This window comes from Pelodiscus sinensis, chromosome 2, assembly GCF_049634645.1.
Source record: "Pelodiscus sinensis isolate JC-2024 chromosome 2, ASM4963464v1, whole genome shotgun sequence".
Lineage (NCBI taxonomy): Eukaryota > Metazoa > Chordata > Testudines > Trionychidae > Pelodiscus > Pelodiscus sinensis.
The window spans coordinates 84833738-84851294 of record NC_134712.1 but is presented as its reverse complement, the minus strand read 5'-3'; the positions used below and the strand labels follow the sequence as shown (position 1 = coordinate 84851294).

Genomic DNA, 17557 nt, shown 5'->3' with positions numbered 1-17557 from the left:
GGAGAAGTGCGGGGGCTGGGACAGCATGACCAGTGGGGCACGCAAAGCCTTTTCCCTCCCTCCCTCAATCCCCCGGTGGGTGTCGGGTCGGGAAGGCAGAGTCGGGGCGCGCCTGCTGCTGGGAACTTGGGTGGCAGTGGCACAAGAGCGGCTGCATGTTGGTTTTGTTTTTGCCAGCTGTCCGGAGGGGAAAGGGGTGTGTATATGTGTGTGTGGGGGGTGGGGGGGGTGTCAAGGGGATCATCTGTGGGGTAGGGGGGCTTTCCGAACAAAATAAGGGCGGGTGAAGTCCGAGTGATCGTCCAGCCAGGCTTCCACCACTTCCTGCTGAGGCAGGGGCGGGCAGCTGCGCTCCATGGTCATCCCCGCTCGGATTGCCGCCACGCCGCTTGCTGTTGTTGATTTCACCGCCCGCCCACCACCTCCCCCCTTCCCTCTGGCCTCTTGTCTAATCAGCACCAGGAGAGTTCAGGAGACCCTCCTCCTGCTCCGTGCAGAGCTTGGACCCTGGCGTGCAGCCAGCGCCCCATCCAGCACTTTGCCTCTCTTCTGCTCCTAGGTGTTTGCCCGGGTTAGCCAGCCAACTGCATTACTGCACCGGCCCCTCAGCACATCCGCAGCACCCCGGTGAGCTGCTGGCCGCAGAGTCTCTTGCGGCGGCTGCAGGCGAGCCCTGGCCTGGCGGCTCTTCTCTCACTCCTATTTTCTCTAAATTTAAGCCTCCACATTTGTAAATTGTAGGCTAAATGCCTGACCCCAGTAAGATTCACACAGCTCTCTAATCTTAGGATGCGTCTAGACAGCACCCTTCTGTTGGAATAAGCTACGCAATTTGCGCTATGCAAATTGCATAGCTTATTCTGAGTCTAGGTCGAAAGAGCCTCTTTTGAAATTTGGCACTGTCTGCACAGTGCCAAATTTCAAAATAAGGCACAATTTCAACAAATCCCTTAACCCTGTTATAGGAATGCTAGAATAGTGCACCCGCAGTCTTCCAGTATCCCAAAATAGTGCCGCAGTCTAGACATACTCTTAGATTCTCTCTCTAGAAAGCCATCATGATATTGAGGGCTAGAAGAATAAATATAAGGTTTAGGGGTTCTACAGTTATGACAAAAAGTCGGGCATGAGATACATCAAATATTGTAGTTAAGGAGACTGTAGATGAAGTGCAATTATTAACATGCCTACTTGTTTGTTTCCCGTTTTAGCATTTCTTATGCTACATCTCCCATAAAGAGGCAGGTTTTATGGAAAGGGGAAAAGAGGAGTTTAAAAAGAGTGGCCTATTTTCTAATCACGTAGGATTGAGAGATATTCAAATAGTGTGGAAGTAATCTCATTGCATAAGTCCAATGCGGTATTTTCATAAACTTGTGATGGTGCCTGAAAAACTGCAGCTAGAGCAGGTACCCAGGAACACATCTGCAAGTTCTTGTGTGCTGGACAGGTGGAATCCAGTGCAGTCCCAAATACTTTGATGCAGAGTTTAGGAATATGGACTGGAGGTCTTGGTAACTGGCCCAGCTCATAAACTGGCTTTACAACTATGCAACCTGAGGGAACAGATTCTCTGTAATTCTCAGGCAATTCTCAGGAAATCCAAACGTCTGGGCTCTGTGTGCGATTCATGAATTTCATCTGTAGTTATAATAAAGTGGTGCAAACAGAAAGGGAAACAACATGAACTTCCCTAATTTGTTTTATAATTGCCTCAGAAGGCATGTTCACAGCTGCAGAGAAAGGGAAGTAGGGGGACTCATGCCACTTTCACTCCTCTCTCAGGGCGCTCCAACATTTCCACGCATGCTGTGGGAAGGGGACATGAGAGTTTGGCAGGGAGAGGGGAAAGGAGACGGAATTCGGTCAGTGGGGGGAGGTGGGAGAGGGGAGCGGACTGGGTCCTGTCGGGAGGGGGGGGATCCGGTTTGGCTGGGAGGGAAGAGAGGGCGCAGGGTGGATTAGGTGGGGGAAAGCAAAGGGGGCGGACTGGGTCTGGTCATTGACGGGTCGGGTTTGCCTGGGAGAGGAGAGAAGGTAGAAACTGAGTTTGGTGGGGGGGGGGTCGGGATGTGTGTGGACGGGGATTTGTGTGGAGGGGAGACAGGATGTAGGCTGGAGGGCGTGGTGGGAGTCAAAGAGCCGCAAGGTGAAAGGGGCACTTTCCTCCTCAGGGCCTGTTCTGCAGCAGTGGGCCAAGGGTGAAGGGGTAAAGAGGAAGGTGGCCAAAATTGTTTTTGCTTGGGGCGGCAAAAAAACCTAGAGCCGGCCCTGCGCCAGGTCCGGGACTTACCCCTGCCATGGCTCTGCATTTCAAGTATATTAGGAACCAGGCTAGCAGGGCAGCCTGGCTCAGTTGTGGCTTGTGCTGGGTCCTGGAGCTCATCAGTGTCTTCTATACACCACCTGGGTCTAGCAGCACTGCAGTCCATTTCTGTGGGGGGAAGGAAATTCTCCCTGCACAACATTAATTTCTCCAAAATTCTGCATTGTACAGTGGCAAAGAATTCCCTCAGGAGTACCATATGGTTCACTAGGAAAGAAAATGCCATACACATGGGGAAATGTCTGCAGGTGACTCACTGACTTAACTGTAATCTGTTTAAACTGAAGGAAAAAATGAGTTGCTACATGCAATACTGTATAGCATAGAGTTTTAAAACAGGCACAACCAAAGAAGCAGAATTAAGATCACTGCTATAATGCAGGTTAGAACATTACACATTATCACATGCTGCATAGGCACATAACATCACCTATTTATCAACATGTCGATGTGATGTTACAGTTACCACCAGGTGTTTTATTCTGGTGTGCAATGAGGGCCAGATATTCAGAAAACTCAGCTCTTGTTTAGAGGCCAAAAAATAAGTGGGTGTTTTGAAAATCTGGTCTCAGTATCACAACGGAAAATATTAGATTGGGAGCACTTGAAAATCATAAGCGTCCATGAGGCAACTTAACACAATTATGTTATTCTGTGATTTCTGCTGTGGCCTGGCAATTTTTCTAGAAATTTAACTGAAAGATTGATTTCCTTGTTCCAAGTGGGAAAAGGGACAGAATTAAGAGCTATAGGAAAATAAGAGCATTTTGCACTAGAACGTAGGCTAAGTCTACACTAGCATTTTACTACACTGTAACTTTCTTGAAACAACTCTCCTTGCCAACCACAAGTTACAGCACTGTCAAGTGCCAGTGTGAACCAGGTTACAGCACTGGGAGTCATGCTGCCAGCTCTGTTAGCTACTCCCCACATGTGCTGTGGCCACATTTTCAGCTTAAAGTGCTGCTGTGGCTGCGCTTTAAGCTTTTAAGTGCAGACAAAGCCTCAGTAAATCCTTCTGGAGCATCCCCTTTGCATGGTCCGAATATTCCACAAAACTATTCAGCACAAGTTCAAAGGTATCCTCTCTATGGCCACAGGCCAAACATTTTAAGGCTCTCTACTCTTTTTCACTACAGGATATACCAATCCTCTTGCCTCAGGGCAAACACACAAACTGTGAAAGACACTAAAAATATATCAAATATACATAATTTATGATAAACCAATTTAACCTGTAGACTAGACGATTTCTCCTCTGCACTAGGGATGTTAAGTAGCTATTAATTTGCTAGTTGAGTCCCGTGCTGGCCCCAAGCTCCATGCTGCTCTTCCGCTTTGAAATGCACAAGAGCCCTTACTGGGGAATCTTGTACATTTCGTCGCTGGCACACCACGTGCAGCCCGTGGTCCCCAGCTAATTCTGAATTCCACCCGGCATTTCAAAGCATCGCCCAGAGACCGAGGGTCAGCTGATCCTGAGCTCCATGTAGCATTCAAAGTGGCAGTGCCACATGGAGCAGCTGACCCCAGGCTCTGAGCAGCACTGCTGCTTTTAAATAGCCCCATTTTCTTCCTCCCCCTTTGCTACCTCTATCTGATAAAGGCAGTGGGGGAGGGGGAGGAGGAGAGACTAGTCCTGTAGGGTATGTCTACACTACCACCCTAGTTCGAACTAGGGTGGTTAATGTAGGCAACCGGAGTTGCAAATGAAGCCCGGGATTTGAATTTCCCGGGCTTCATTTGCATATTGCCGGGCGCCGCCATTTTTAAATGCTAGTTCGGACTCCGTGCCCGCGGCTACACGTGGCACGAACTAGGTAGTTCGGGTTAGGCTTCCTATTCCGAACTACCGGTACACCTCGTTCCACGAGGAGTAACGGTAGTTCGGAATAGGAAGCTTAATCCGAACTACCTAGTTCGTGCCACGTGTAGCCGCGGGCACGGAGTCCGAACTAGCGGACATTTAAAAATGGCGGCACCCAGCAATATGCAAATGAAGCCCAGGAAATTCAAATCCCGGGCTTCATTTGCAACTCCTGTTGCCTACATTAACCACTCTAGTTCGAACTAGGGTGGTAGTGTAGACATACCCTTACATCCCTACTCCCCACCAGAAGCTCTCATCCTTCCCTCTTCTTCCTCTGAAGCAAAAAAGACACTTGCCAGATCAATTGTCTTTCGTTCTGGTTAAAAACTGGAACACTCTCCTGGACTACTTCCTCTTAGTTACCTAAGTTGCCTCCCCACACTGATGGGGTCTAGGATTTAGCCCTATACAATGAAGCCAAGCTACAGAGACACCCTCAGTTGGAAAAGAGGGAGAGATTTTCAAAGGCAAAAATGTCAGTTAGGCACCTAACTGAGTTAATGGAGGATAAAGGCCTAACTGCCACTTGGACTAGCAGCCTTTTGTATCCTGAAAATCTCTCCTGTAGTCAAAGAAAAAAAGTAGTTTTGGGCATTACACCTGCCTCTCTGCAAGTCCCATTGTGAATTTGCTTTGTTTTACAAACCTATTTTTCTACATTTAAAAAATACCTCCATCCCCCATTGTGCAGAGTAAAGATTGACATGAACTGAGTGACTGTACAGGGAAAACAATGAAAATAATCACTTACAAAATGCTGTTAAATGCACTTCATAAACTAACAGGGAAGAAATATTCCTTTTCAAATCTGTTTTAGTTCTAGTGATCTCAGGTGCAAACTGTAACTGTGATAGGTAACACATTTCAGGCAGAAGTGTTATTTTTAAATTGATTGTGTTTGCCACCGGAATCATAGCTTTGAGGTGCCTGTCTGTGTGTGTAACATTTCAACCATAAATTCATGTAAAAACCTAGGTTTATTTAATAAACAAAAAGTAATTAGCTGTTCTAGAGAAGAGCCACAATATAGATCTGTAGAGGTCTAATGCCTATTTCAACAGCAGTGTTTCTCAGAGTGAGCTGCAGGCCCACTTTGGGAAAGCCGCTAGCAGGCCTGCACTGTTTTTTTTTAACTAAAGGGTTCATAGCCACAGAGTCTTGCGGCTCCCATTGGCTCTGGTTTGCCATTTCCAGTCAAGTGTGGAATCTCCATCACTGGAGATATTTAGGAGCAGGTTAGACAGACACCAGTCAGGAATGATGTAGACAGTGCCTGGTCCTGCTGTGAGGGCAGGGGACTGGACTCGATGACCTCTTGAGGTCCCTTCCAGTTCTAGTGTTCTATGATTCTAAGGGGGGAGGTGGGAAGCCGCATGGCCTAAGCTGCTGCTTCCATGGCTCCTCTTAGCTGGAAATGTTGCACTGGTGCCAATGGGGGCCATGCAGCTCTGGGGCTACAGGCCCATTAGATAAACAAAGCATCACAGACCCACTAACAACTTTCCCAAACGGGCCCGTGGTCCACTTTGAGGAATGCTGCTTTACCGGAGTACTTGGAAGCTCACTATAGATACTGCCATTTCCTATGGCTGCTGGGGTTCCAACTAACTTGCCAATATAAATGCAATCTCATTCCTTTAATCTCCTCAAAGTCCCTTCTGCTTGAAATTACTCATCTACCTTCTGCAGGGTTGTCAGAGAGGCTTTTTTGTTTGTTTGCTTGCTTTGAAAAGATCAGGAGAAATTTTAGAAAATTCTTTGACTTTTGTTGGTACAGCCACAGTGTTTAAAATGGCGTTGTGCAGGAATTTCACATTTATTTTAAGAGTCCTTTGAAGAGGTCTAGGGCTCAGTCCTGCATGTTTCAAACTGCTCAGGACTTGACCCAGCAAAGCATGTGAACATATATGGTACTTAATTTTAAAAAAATGAGCAACTCCACTGATATTAAAATAATGGCTTTTATGTCCTTCCTGCTCCTTCCACGGGCCAGCGTATTGGATGAAGCCAGGGGAAACGGGGAATGGTAGGGTTTCCTTGCATGCAGGTGAAACCCTGGTTAACATTACAGGTTGTCTCAGTGGGGACACTGGCTGCCACTACACTGTAGACCAGAGGAGTCCCGACTGATGTATTGCTGACCTAAGAGCAGAGTAGCATAAAAGTAGCTTAACGCTACTGCGTGCCTGTTTGCTACAGCCAAGGATGCTTACAGCAAGTTTTCATGATCAATGATTTTATCTGCATTCAGCAAATACCTCACCCTCCAAGAAAATTCCCAGGGATAAAAAAGTAAATATTAAGACTATTTGGATGTGTTGTTAGAAACCCATGATCTGACCCCACCTCTTTCCCCTCCAGCCTGGAGAAGTTGGGGTCCAAGTAGCAAAGCAAACATTAGCTTGGGATCATCTCAGTCCATTTTATTCCCCTTGAGAATTTCACGTATCATTTCAGAAGAAGCCAGGGAAGAACCAGAAGCTTGCTGTGACAGGGCATCACACACAAAGGTCAGGAGCAGCCGCAACAGAGGGGATCCCAAGAAGCTCCCCCTCTGTGGTCGTGGAGCCGGGCAAGAGTGGAGCTGGATCTTGATGCAAATCATTTGAGTACATTTCAATATTAACTACTATTCCCCATGGCTTTCCTTTTTTAAACCAAGCTTTGAAAGAAAGATAAATATTGTAAAAGCCCAAAATATAACTGGGGATTTTGCTTGTACCTCCAGAGCACAAAATATGAATATATTCATTTCTATTGCACTTTATGGAGGGAGCAGAAATAAGTGAACTTTCTTCTTCTCTGTTCTCACATTACGCAGCAGGCATTTCACCCCTTCCACTTAACCAACATGGCCCCTTCCCTAGGCAACACTCACCAACCCACCTACCCTCATACACCGCTTCAAGCAATATTAAAAGACACCCTCCATTGGGATACTAGCCTCATTTTGCTGTTTGCTTCCCTGCTGCCTTTCTTCTCTGCTACTGTATGTTACTAGTTCTATGTCAGTTCTTTGCCTGAACTTTGGATACAACTCATACTGGAGTCCCTGTCTGAGGCAGTAAGTCAGCAATATGAAGAGCTGGATTATGTCAGGAAGGACAGGCTGAAGTAACAGTCAAGTGAAGTGTGCACGGAAGTGACAGACAGGACTGCTCCTCTCAAGAGTCTTTATCTACCCAGTAGCGAGAATCAATCTCTCCCCTTTCTCCACCTCTCTCCTTACCTACAAAGGCTACGTCTAGACTGCATCCCTCTGCTGACAAAGGGATGCAAATCAATCACCTCATTTTTTGAGGAGTACAGGGTCTGCCGAAAAAGCTCCCTGCTGTCAGCAGAGCCACGACTACACTTTACTTTCACTTTCAAAAGGATGCGTGATTAGCACAGTGCCCAAACGTGAGTATGCAAATGAAGCCGGGATATTTAAATCCTGGGCTCATTTGCACTTCTGAAGTGCCTAATCTACATTCCTCTGTCAACAGAGGGGTGTAGTCTAGACACAGCCTTGGAGATTAATCAACATTTTCAGGGTTAAAGACCTGAGCAATATGGAGTAAATCTTCTAGTATCAAATAGCTGTGTTCACCAGGTAGACTAAATTAGTCTACAAATGAATAAAATAATATAAACCAGTATCTGCTCAAAAAGCCTCAGCCATATATTAGCTTTTCAAATGCGGCCTTAAACAGCAATCTTATCAATCAAGAATATATGAATAAAATATGTGTTCTCTGAAAGAATTATTACTCTGAGATTAATCTCAATTAAAGTGGCAATGGTGGTAAGTAGCATGCATATAATTCGTTTTTGTAAGTATTACGTGCTCTTCTAATTCAGCATTTCCAGAAATCTCACTTAAGGAAATGACTCATAGTAACAGATCATGTCTCAGTACCACTGCTGATAGAAACATGTTCTTCTCATGAATACTGCACGGGACTCCAGTGGATTTGAGAGGGCAAACCAAGTTTTCTACCTTCTAACCAGGAAATAGGTGCAGTGTGGCTACTGCAAGAACAGCAAGTTTGCTAAATGTTATTATTTATTTTGAGAGTTATCCTGTATTTCAAGGGGGGACATAATAGCAGTTTTCAGGTATCTACAAGGGTGTCATAAGGAGGAGGGAGAAAACTTGTTCATCTTGGCCTCTGGGGATAGAACAAGAAACAATGGGCTTAAACTGCAACAAGGGAGGTTTAGGTTGGACATTAGGAAAAAGTTCCAAACTGTCAGGGTAGTCAAACACTGGAATAAATTGCCCAGGGAGGTTATGGAATCTCCATCTCTGGAGATATTTAAGAGTAGGTTAGATAAATGTCTATGAGGGATGGTCTAGACAGTATTTGGTCCTGTCATCAGGGCAGGGGACTAGACTTGATGACCTCTTGAGGTCCCTTCCGGTCCTGGTATTCTATGATTCTGTGATTCAGTGTCTAGTATGCTTCATGACATGCTTTACACTCCTCAGGTGCCAAGCTTTCTGTATTTGAGAGATACATTGAGAGTTAAAACAGTCTCCTCTACTGGGTTTCCAGCTAATTATTATTGGTAAGAAAGGGTCATACCACTCTCTAATGCAAAAAAAGGAAATCTCACTGCAGGTTAATTCTGACCCTGTAACAAATTTAGAGCTCTGTAAAAGCCATATTTCACTACACTGTAGCCAGAGATCGGCGTTCTCAGTTACTGAAGGTCAAAAAAGCAAAGGCAAAACATACTCCAGTTGTACACAGGCTGTAAGAACACTAATGCAGCTCTCTATAGACTGGAGGAGGGGGGGAGCAATAATTTTCACAAGGGGGCCATTTAATTAATTCTGAGAGTTTCCGAGAGTGGATCTATTAGATCACACAGCCATCCCAAATACTGTACTAGTAGTATAGACCAGTTTATGTCCTGAGGATCCTCACACAGAGGCGCCCCCCTGAGAATCAGCACCCTTCCACATAAATGCAAAGCAGGATCATGCCCCCTCTACTCCAAACTCCATGGAGAACTTAGATGGAAGATGGAAGTTAAAAGGAATAATAACTTACTGCATTTTGGTTTACTCCCCTACTGGAACACTTGATAACTGTACCTTGTATACTCTTTTGTATTACTTATTTATGTAATAATATAAAGTAACAAATAATATAATTTATTAAATACTAATAAATAATAATAATAAAATAATAATAATTATTATTGTTATTATTACAATTTTACTCTATTTAATATATTCAATACATAGCCTTTGAGCAGTTTAAAAATATTCCCAATCTGAACCCTAATTGCTGATTTCATTCCATTCACTAGATTAAATTCCTCACATTTGCCTAGTCCAACCCCAAGCTAGACATAGCACAGGAGATCACTGAGGGGAACAGATAAGGTTTGTTTTTAGCATTTGCATAGGATGTGCAATGACATTACAGAACTTTGGCATTACTTTTCCTTCATTTTAAGGAAGACATTAAAATAAATACATGTGCAAGATTATTAAATTATTTAAAAGCAATAAAAATCATATCCCCTTCTCTAATGGCTAGATGGTAAAATGCAATCGAATTGCTCAGGAAAGAGTAGTATGTAAATTCTGCAAGCCATCAGATATTGATATATTTTTCTGGGCAACAAGCCACAAAAGGAAATGTGATTTTTCACTCCTAGCATCTGCCAAGAGAACAGCAGTCATCACATGACTCTATATTAAATATAGATATTAATGGATGAAACCCATTAAAGCTGCTGTGCAGTTAGGATTTCAGTTCTATGAACAATTTCAGGTAAAACAGAATAGCAGCAAAACAAAATGAGTAGCATTAAAAAAATCTAGAGCATTAAATCCCAGGGCACAGCATGTAATTTTCAATTCTGGTGTGGTACCTGCTTTTGATGCTGCAATAGTTCTGCAGTCTGCAGCTGTGGTCCACGGTCACTGCTCTCTGCTATGGAATGTGGGGAATAATCTGTCAGTGCAAACACAAGGTCATCCTCCTCCTCATCTCGTTCTGGATCATCTCCCTTTTGTTCAGACTGATTGCCAAATTCTGGTAGGGCATCGAGGTGCTCAATCTAAAATGGAAAGAGAAAAAACTCCACAGACCCTGTTTGTATATTAACTGTAGTGACAAAAAAAAAAAAAAATCTGCTGAAGACTGGAGAAAAGGTATCTCCTTGAGTGTTGCAATTTATTAAATCACATTCTGCAAGCCAGTGAGAATGCTGTTATATAGCATAACATGAATACAGTGAGCCCTCGCTACTTCGCGGTTCGACCATCGCGGATTCACGACTTCGCGGACTTTTTGTATGTATATATTATAAAAGAAATATATCGCGGATTTTCCGGAAATTTCGAAAATAGCCGCGATATATGAAGACCCCAAATACGTAATGGTGTCCCTACTTCGCGGATTTTCAGCTATCGCGGTCGGGTTTGGAACCTATCTACCGCGATAAACGAGGGTTCACTGTACAACCTGGCACACTGAAACCACTGAAGCCATAGAAAAGATGTTTTGCTACTAGGTGTGGATTTAGTTTACACAGAAGCATGATAGTTCAGTAGCACTTATAAATGGTCATTCCTGACTTGAAAATCATTTGTTCTGCTTAATTTGGCAACACAAACACCTGCGGCAATTGTGGGCCAGCAAATGCTGAAAGGACGTACATAAATATTAGCAAAACATTAAATCATTTAGATGTTTTTGGAATTATATGAATTTGAAAGATATTTCCCCCTCCCCAGGAATATTGGTTAGAGCAGCAGATTGAGAAAATCCCACTTTCCCAGTCTTTTTATTTAATAAGACCCAAACTTCCCAAAATCTGTAGTTGATTCTGAATGCCTTCTTTCAGAATGGTGCTTACTGTCTGAAAAATCAAACACCTTCTAAAGGGTTTCAGATTGGATATCCCAAATCACTAGTTCCCGTTGAAACTCCTGGCTGAAATTAATAGGTGTTTCATGGAGGTACACCACAATGATGATGTGAGAGCTGATGGGGATTTGTTTGTGTGGAAAAAAAGAATCCTCATAGAGGAATCACCGCTGAATTCCCACAAGAAGTTGTGTGACCATGCTGCCAGTAGGAAAACAAAGCACCTCTTCATTTGTATTCCCGAGGGCTTTTTGAGGAGCACACTGTACATAAAAGTGAAAAAAGCAACATCACTCAAACCATCCCAACAAACTTTAATCCATTAGCCCACTAAGGCACTTATCCTTCCAAATATAATTTTTAGGTCCCATTTTAGAGATCATATTTTCATGTCTATTTTAAGAGACATTTTTAGGACCAGGGATTTGCTCTCCACATGAGAGAACAGTAATACAGAGATGTAATATGGGTTATCCCTCTGTACACAACTATTTTTAAAAGGCCTGTAACTTTAGCTTCAAATTCCATTTTAGTCCCTTTTAAACTCACAATTATGGAGAGCTGGTGCAGCTCCAGAGTTGGTTGCGTTGAGGTTTGCATGCAAAACAGGGGCATCTGAATATGGTGCTCATGATAGAACTAGCAACTTCACTCATCCCTTGCAGTTTCATCTCACTGACTAAGACAGGCCAGTTACCTCCAGCATGTCCTCTCCTTCTTCTTCTATTTTCTTGCCTTGCTGCCAGTGTTTCAGTAGCCACTTCAGTTTGACATACAGGAGGAAGGTATTCTGCTTGAAATGCCCAAGTTCTTGCTGCATCAAACTTTTCTCCTGACTCCATGTCTTCTCCTCCAATTTATTCTGCAAAGTCAAGCTCTGCACCTCCAAATCTTTCCTCCGCAAGGTCTGCAGATGCTCCTCCTCCAACTTTAATGGAACAGCACACACAGTATCAATGTGATGCTGCTGATGGGTGAAACAAACTGAAACTCTAATTTTAGTCAGTATGAGCTACCAGTTTGGCAAAAGCCCTGACTTTTGAGGGATCAGAGGACCAAAGGATATAGCCCTCCATTAATTAATCTTATTCAATTTACCTGCTGAGGAAATGTACAGTTAATTCACTTTAAAGATGTATAAGAACAATGCTTCTACATAAAACAATTGTATGTCCCACATACTTTCCTTCCTCTCTTCATTGCATCTTTTCAATATGTTCCCTGCACAGTTGGCTTCATACAAAGCTCATCTAATGACTGCATTTCCACCTACTCCTATTGAATGAAAGTATAATAATCTCTACAAGACACAAGCATTCTAAATTTCCTCCCCTCCTTGCATGTTTACTCCTTCTGTCAAGAATGTAGCATCGTCCCACTCTCAAGCAACAGAGCTCCCTTGTCTTTCATATTTGGTATCAAACACAAGTCTTGGACTTTTTACATTAAGGATTCATACTTGAAGGGCTGTTTGAGCTGGCTCATGGTGAACTCCTACAGTTTCTGCTTAAGGCTGAAGCACAGATGTGCACTGTTTTTAAAGACACTAGCCTAGAGATACTCAGAATAGCCTAAGCGACAAGGAGTCCTGTAGCACCTTATAGACTAACAGATGTATTGGAGCATAAGCTTTCGTGGGCAAATACCCACTTCGTCAGATGTATGTAGCAGAAATTTCCAGAGGCAGGTATAAATATGCAGGCAAGAATCAGGCTAGAGATAACAAGGTAAATTCAATCAGGGAGGATGAGGCCCACTTCTAGCAGTTGATCTGGAGGTGTGAATTCCAAAAGAGGAAAACTGCTTTTGTAATTGGCTAGCCATTCACAGTCTTTGTTTAATCCTGAGCTGATGGTGTCAAATTTGCAGATGAACTGCAGCTCAGCAGTTTCTCTCTGAAGTCTGGTCCTGAAGTTTTTTTGCTTCAGGATGGCTACCTTTAAATCTTCTATTGTGTGTCCAGGGAGATTGAAGTGTTCTCCTACAGGTTTTTGTATATTGCCATTCCTAAGATCTGATTTGTGTTAATTTATTTTTATGCGTAGGGACTGTCCAGTTTGGCCAATGTATATAGCAGAGGGGCATTGCTGGCACATGATGGCGTATATTACATTGGTAGAGAACACTTCAATCTCCCTGGACACACAATAGCAGATTTAAACATGCATCTGACGAAGTGGGTCTTTGCCCACGAAAGCTTGTGCTCCAGTACATCTGTTAGTCTATAAGGTGCTACAGGACTCCTTGTCGCTTTTGCAGATCCAGACTAACATGGCTATCCCTCTGATACTTCAGAATAGTCTGACTGAGTTCCAACCCCATAAGCACCAAGAATAGTTCAGTTTCAAATGTAATCCCTATTATAATTTATCTAACATCAAACTTCGGTCAGAAAAGTCATTCTTCAATACAACTTCTTCCTGTTTAAGTGAAAAACAGGCAATGGGACTGACCTGAGTCACACAAAGTACTTCTCAGCAGTCGCATACTACTACATGAATGCCAATATGTATCTGTTTTAAGTGAATATGGATACTTATTATGGAGGAAAAACATTTAGAAAAGGAATGCAGATTAATTGTTTATATATGCCCTTTCATTATTGTTTTGTTTCCTATCATGAAATTCTATTAAATAACTGTCTCTCTTTTTAGCTACCAATCCAGTACAAATGAAAGCTATAGTAAACTAGCCATCATAATGGCTTACACCATACAGACTATATCCTGCAACAAACAACACATAGCTATGCAGAACACTTGGAAAGCTCATCTTCAAGAAAGTGGACAGAAAACCAGGCCAATAATTCCTATTAACAATAAAATAAAATATGCATCTAATTGCCCTTCAAAACATTCACAAACCTATCTGCGACCTGCCATTCCACGGTAAGCACTTTACTCAGTGATGAACTCTACTTCTCCCTTTAAAAACTTTTTGACTTGTCATAATGCAAAGACATAATCCCTATGCACATATACTAACAAAATTAATTATCCAAAATACACATACAACATACCTCTGTTAGAAGGATTTTGAAGTAAAACTGGTATATGAATAAACACTCAGTAGCAGTAAATCCTTGTAAATGATTGAAACCTAACAATGTGTATTTTACCGATCTTAAGAGTAGTTTAAAACAAAAATGGATATTATGGGCCAAAAGTGTGTGTATAACTCCCAATCATGCATATGGAATTGCACACAGAGGGCAAACTTTAATCCACTGCCATTTAATCTTGCCAGAAACAATATACTAAAAAGAAAATTATGGTAGGTTTAAATTTTTGAATGTGTAAATGAATATAACTGGGTTAACAGAACCTTGTTCCACTGAACTGAAATGAAGATTTGGTTAAGAACAGCAAGGCTCTCTGAATCATTTCCACCAAAAATCCTGAAAGGTTATTTAATAACAATATTAAGAGGATGGACATAATTTCAACTTATCTGGAAGAATGAAGAATCCAGAAGATGCCTTTATTCCATTATTTCTATTGCAAAATAAAATCCTGAATTTTCGGGGGGTTGAGTTACAGGCACTTCAAATCTGAGCGTTTGTATTGATTTTTAAAAGATATAATAGGCTAATTTAGCCCCATGCTTACTTTGACCCAGGGCTTGCCAGGGCTGAGCTGTAGCACCTCTAGTCTTGGCAGTTCATTGCCCTTGCACCTCAGAGTTTGAGGCATCAGTTATGAATGTAAAAAAAATTACTTGAGCCTCAACACCTAATTGCTTGATCCCCAGCACATCTTTTATTATAAATTAAGCACTCAACTCAGTTTATGATTCCATGCATTCCGGCATAGGGCCCTGATAGAGGAAATGCCATAGGGGGTTTAAGCCTGTGACAGTGGATACCAACCACAAGTCAGAAAGGGGGCACTTCTGAAAAGGATGCATGACAAATGCAGCTGGGGAAGGAATCAATTTTGTGGCTCTCTACAATAGCCTCAATCAGCAGAGCTCCTATGGAGTCCACATGGCAATTACAGTTACTTTTGGCAGAAAACTGATAAAAACCAGTGGTGTGAACAATCAGGCACAATGAGCATATTTGGCATAGGGAAATGAGTCATGTATAATGAATTTGGTTCATTATGTACAGTTAAAGAAAAAGTTCAAATAAAGTATACAGTATTACAATCAATAAAGCTTGGCTTGTTGTGAGAACTACAGATTGCAAAACTAGTGGTTGATATTTTGTAGTCTTCAAAAAAGTGGGGTACCTTTAGCCAATTTCATGTTATGACCACTGGACAAGAGCAATAAAAGACAGGGAGGCAAAACTCGGAGAGATAACGAGGTCCTCCTGGACACGGATGTAATTCTGCTTACTTCAAAGAGTGTCCGATTTACACTAAGTGAGATCAGAATCAGGCCTACAACCCATCTGGTGTCCTGGAGTTCAAACAAGTGCTATTCCGCTGTCTAATGGAGAGATGAAGGGGTCATGATCACTTTCCATGTGACATTTCATTTCTCTGGGCCTCTCTCTCCCTTCACTAGTTTTGTCTATTTAAACTGTAAAGTCTTCGGAACAGGAAGTCTGTCTTTACTCTGTGTTTGTACAGAGTTGAGCATCATGGAGTCCAGTACTTGTCACAGACTCTAAGGGTATGTCTAGACTACATGTGTCTGCCGACTGAGGCATGTAAATTAGACATACCGACATAGTCAATGAAGCAGGGATTTAAATATCCCCCGCTTCACTAGAATAAAAAAGCTGAGCCGACACAACACGGTGGGCAGTTTGTTGGCACGAAGCAGCAGTCAAGACAGGGATTGGTCAGCAAGGAAAGCCTTTGCCGACCGATCCCTTATGCCTCGTGCAACTAGATTCTTCATTTCCTCAGATAAGTGAAAATAAATACATACATATGACACTTTTGGAAGTGAATAGTATTAACATGTAGACACAGTTCCTTTGTTTTTGACAATGTTTCATGGTGCATGCTCTGGCTAAATACCTATACCAGAGCATAGGTTTTGCATTTACCTGAATGATCCTCTCTGTAAACTTTTCTTGCTCTTCTTGGTGAAGTCTCGTCTCCTGCTCAAGTTGAGCCTGAAGCTCCTGTATCGATACATTCTGTACAGGTAAAACATGGGAATCCCTGAGCTGATCAGTAGGACAAAGGGACATGTTTAGTGGAAAGTGTGTGTTCATGGTGTAAAAAATCTGTAGGACTGACATTATTGTGACTTACTGTTACACATACAGTCATAAGCAAAGCAGGATGTGCACATATGTAGCAATATTGTAAAGATGTGTGAGGATTCTTATGTGGCTTCCTAATCCTGCTGACCTTATATAAGCAGTCTTACTGAAGTAAACTACTACAGGGTTGCAGGATCAGACCCTGTTTATAAGCTACGTATAGTATCTGGTGGTACAGACAATCCACTGTGATGAAATATATTCACTTTTAGCAGACAGATCAGCCATACTGTACCTTTTTAGAGAACTAAGTCCCATGTGATCTCATTTATTAGTCCAAAAATATGTTGTAATATATAATGTTCCTGGTCAAAAAGGTCCCATTGTTCAGATATGGGACAAACTTACACACAAGTTACAACTGTGCCTTATTAACATTTCTGCTTTGAAACGTGACTAAACAAATTGAATAGTGGAATGCCTGTTTATTAGTTTCAAAGTAATTTCCAGTTCAAGATTACTTAGTGTATGAGTGAAAAAGATATTTTTTCTAAATGTTAGTCTTGCAAACTCACTTTGGGATCTGTCCACAGCTTTCAAATATCTCTTTTTAGTGAGTCTCAAAATTATTGTTGCTCCATATTAATTTGGTGTCCCCTTCAATTTTACTAGTGATTATTTCAATCATGAAGCTAAGATTACAGACTTAGTTATTTACTCCAAAAAATTAATCTTACAACATTTGCTTTCCTGCACTAATCACTTTTTGTCTCTCTCAGTTTGGGTCTTTGCCACATGTTTTAGGTCTTGGCTGATTCCCAGTTCTGATCTGATAGTCAAACCCAGTTCTTTCCTTCTCTCACAAAACAGCAACTTTATATGGAAAACTTTTCAACACAAAATGGAAACATTTTTAGTTATTATTGTCAGAGCAGAGACAGGCTGATCTGACACCTAACGTTTTATCAGCCAAGTAATGCTTCCATACATGCCTTTTCTGGGTCAATTGTTTCCTTCTTTATACAACTAATTAATTGACGTTTACATGTCTATTCTAGGGTTGAAAAGAGAGAGATTTTTAATAGAACTGGGGAAATAAACTGTTTTCCCCCCAGTTCTCTGGCAATTATGTGTGGGGGAAGAAATAAAGATTTCAGTTGAGTCTAACCGAATCCCCAAACTGTGAACAATTCCAGTGAATTTAAAAAAAAATTAAGGCTAAATTAAACATGTTTGACAGACCCAAAACATACCTTTTCAATCATTTTTAAAGGGATAGATTCATAAAATGGGTGGTGAGAGGAACAGGTAGTGATGCCCAC

The 17557-nt window shown here is 42.1% G+C and overlaps 1 protein-coding gene across 3 annotated transcripts in view; it reads right to left on the bottom strand.

Annotated features, from left to right (window-relative positions):
* Window positions 1-17557, bottom strand: part of MTCL1 (microtubule crosslinking factor 1) — a 167702-nt gene that overhangs the window by 33279 nt on the left and 116866 nt on the right. Inside the window, exons 7-9 of one of the 3 annotated variants that reach the window (XM_075920965.1) lie at window positions 16074-16196; window positions 11769-11999; window positions 10071-10259 (exon numbers count right to left, since the gene is read on the bottom strand). In XM_075920965.1, the coding sequence (XP_075777080.1) occupies window positions 10071-10259; window positions 11769-11999; window positions 16074-16196 (543 nt within the window). The remainder of the gene's footprint in view (window positions 1-10070; window positions 10260-11768; window positions 12000-16073; window positions 16197-17557) is intronic. The other 2 variants (XM_075920966.1, XM_075920967.1) reach the window with 2 other exon arrangements.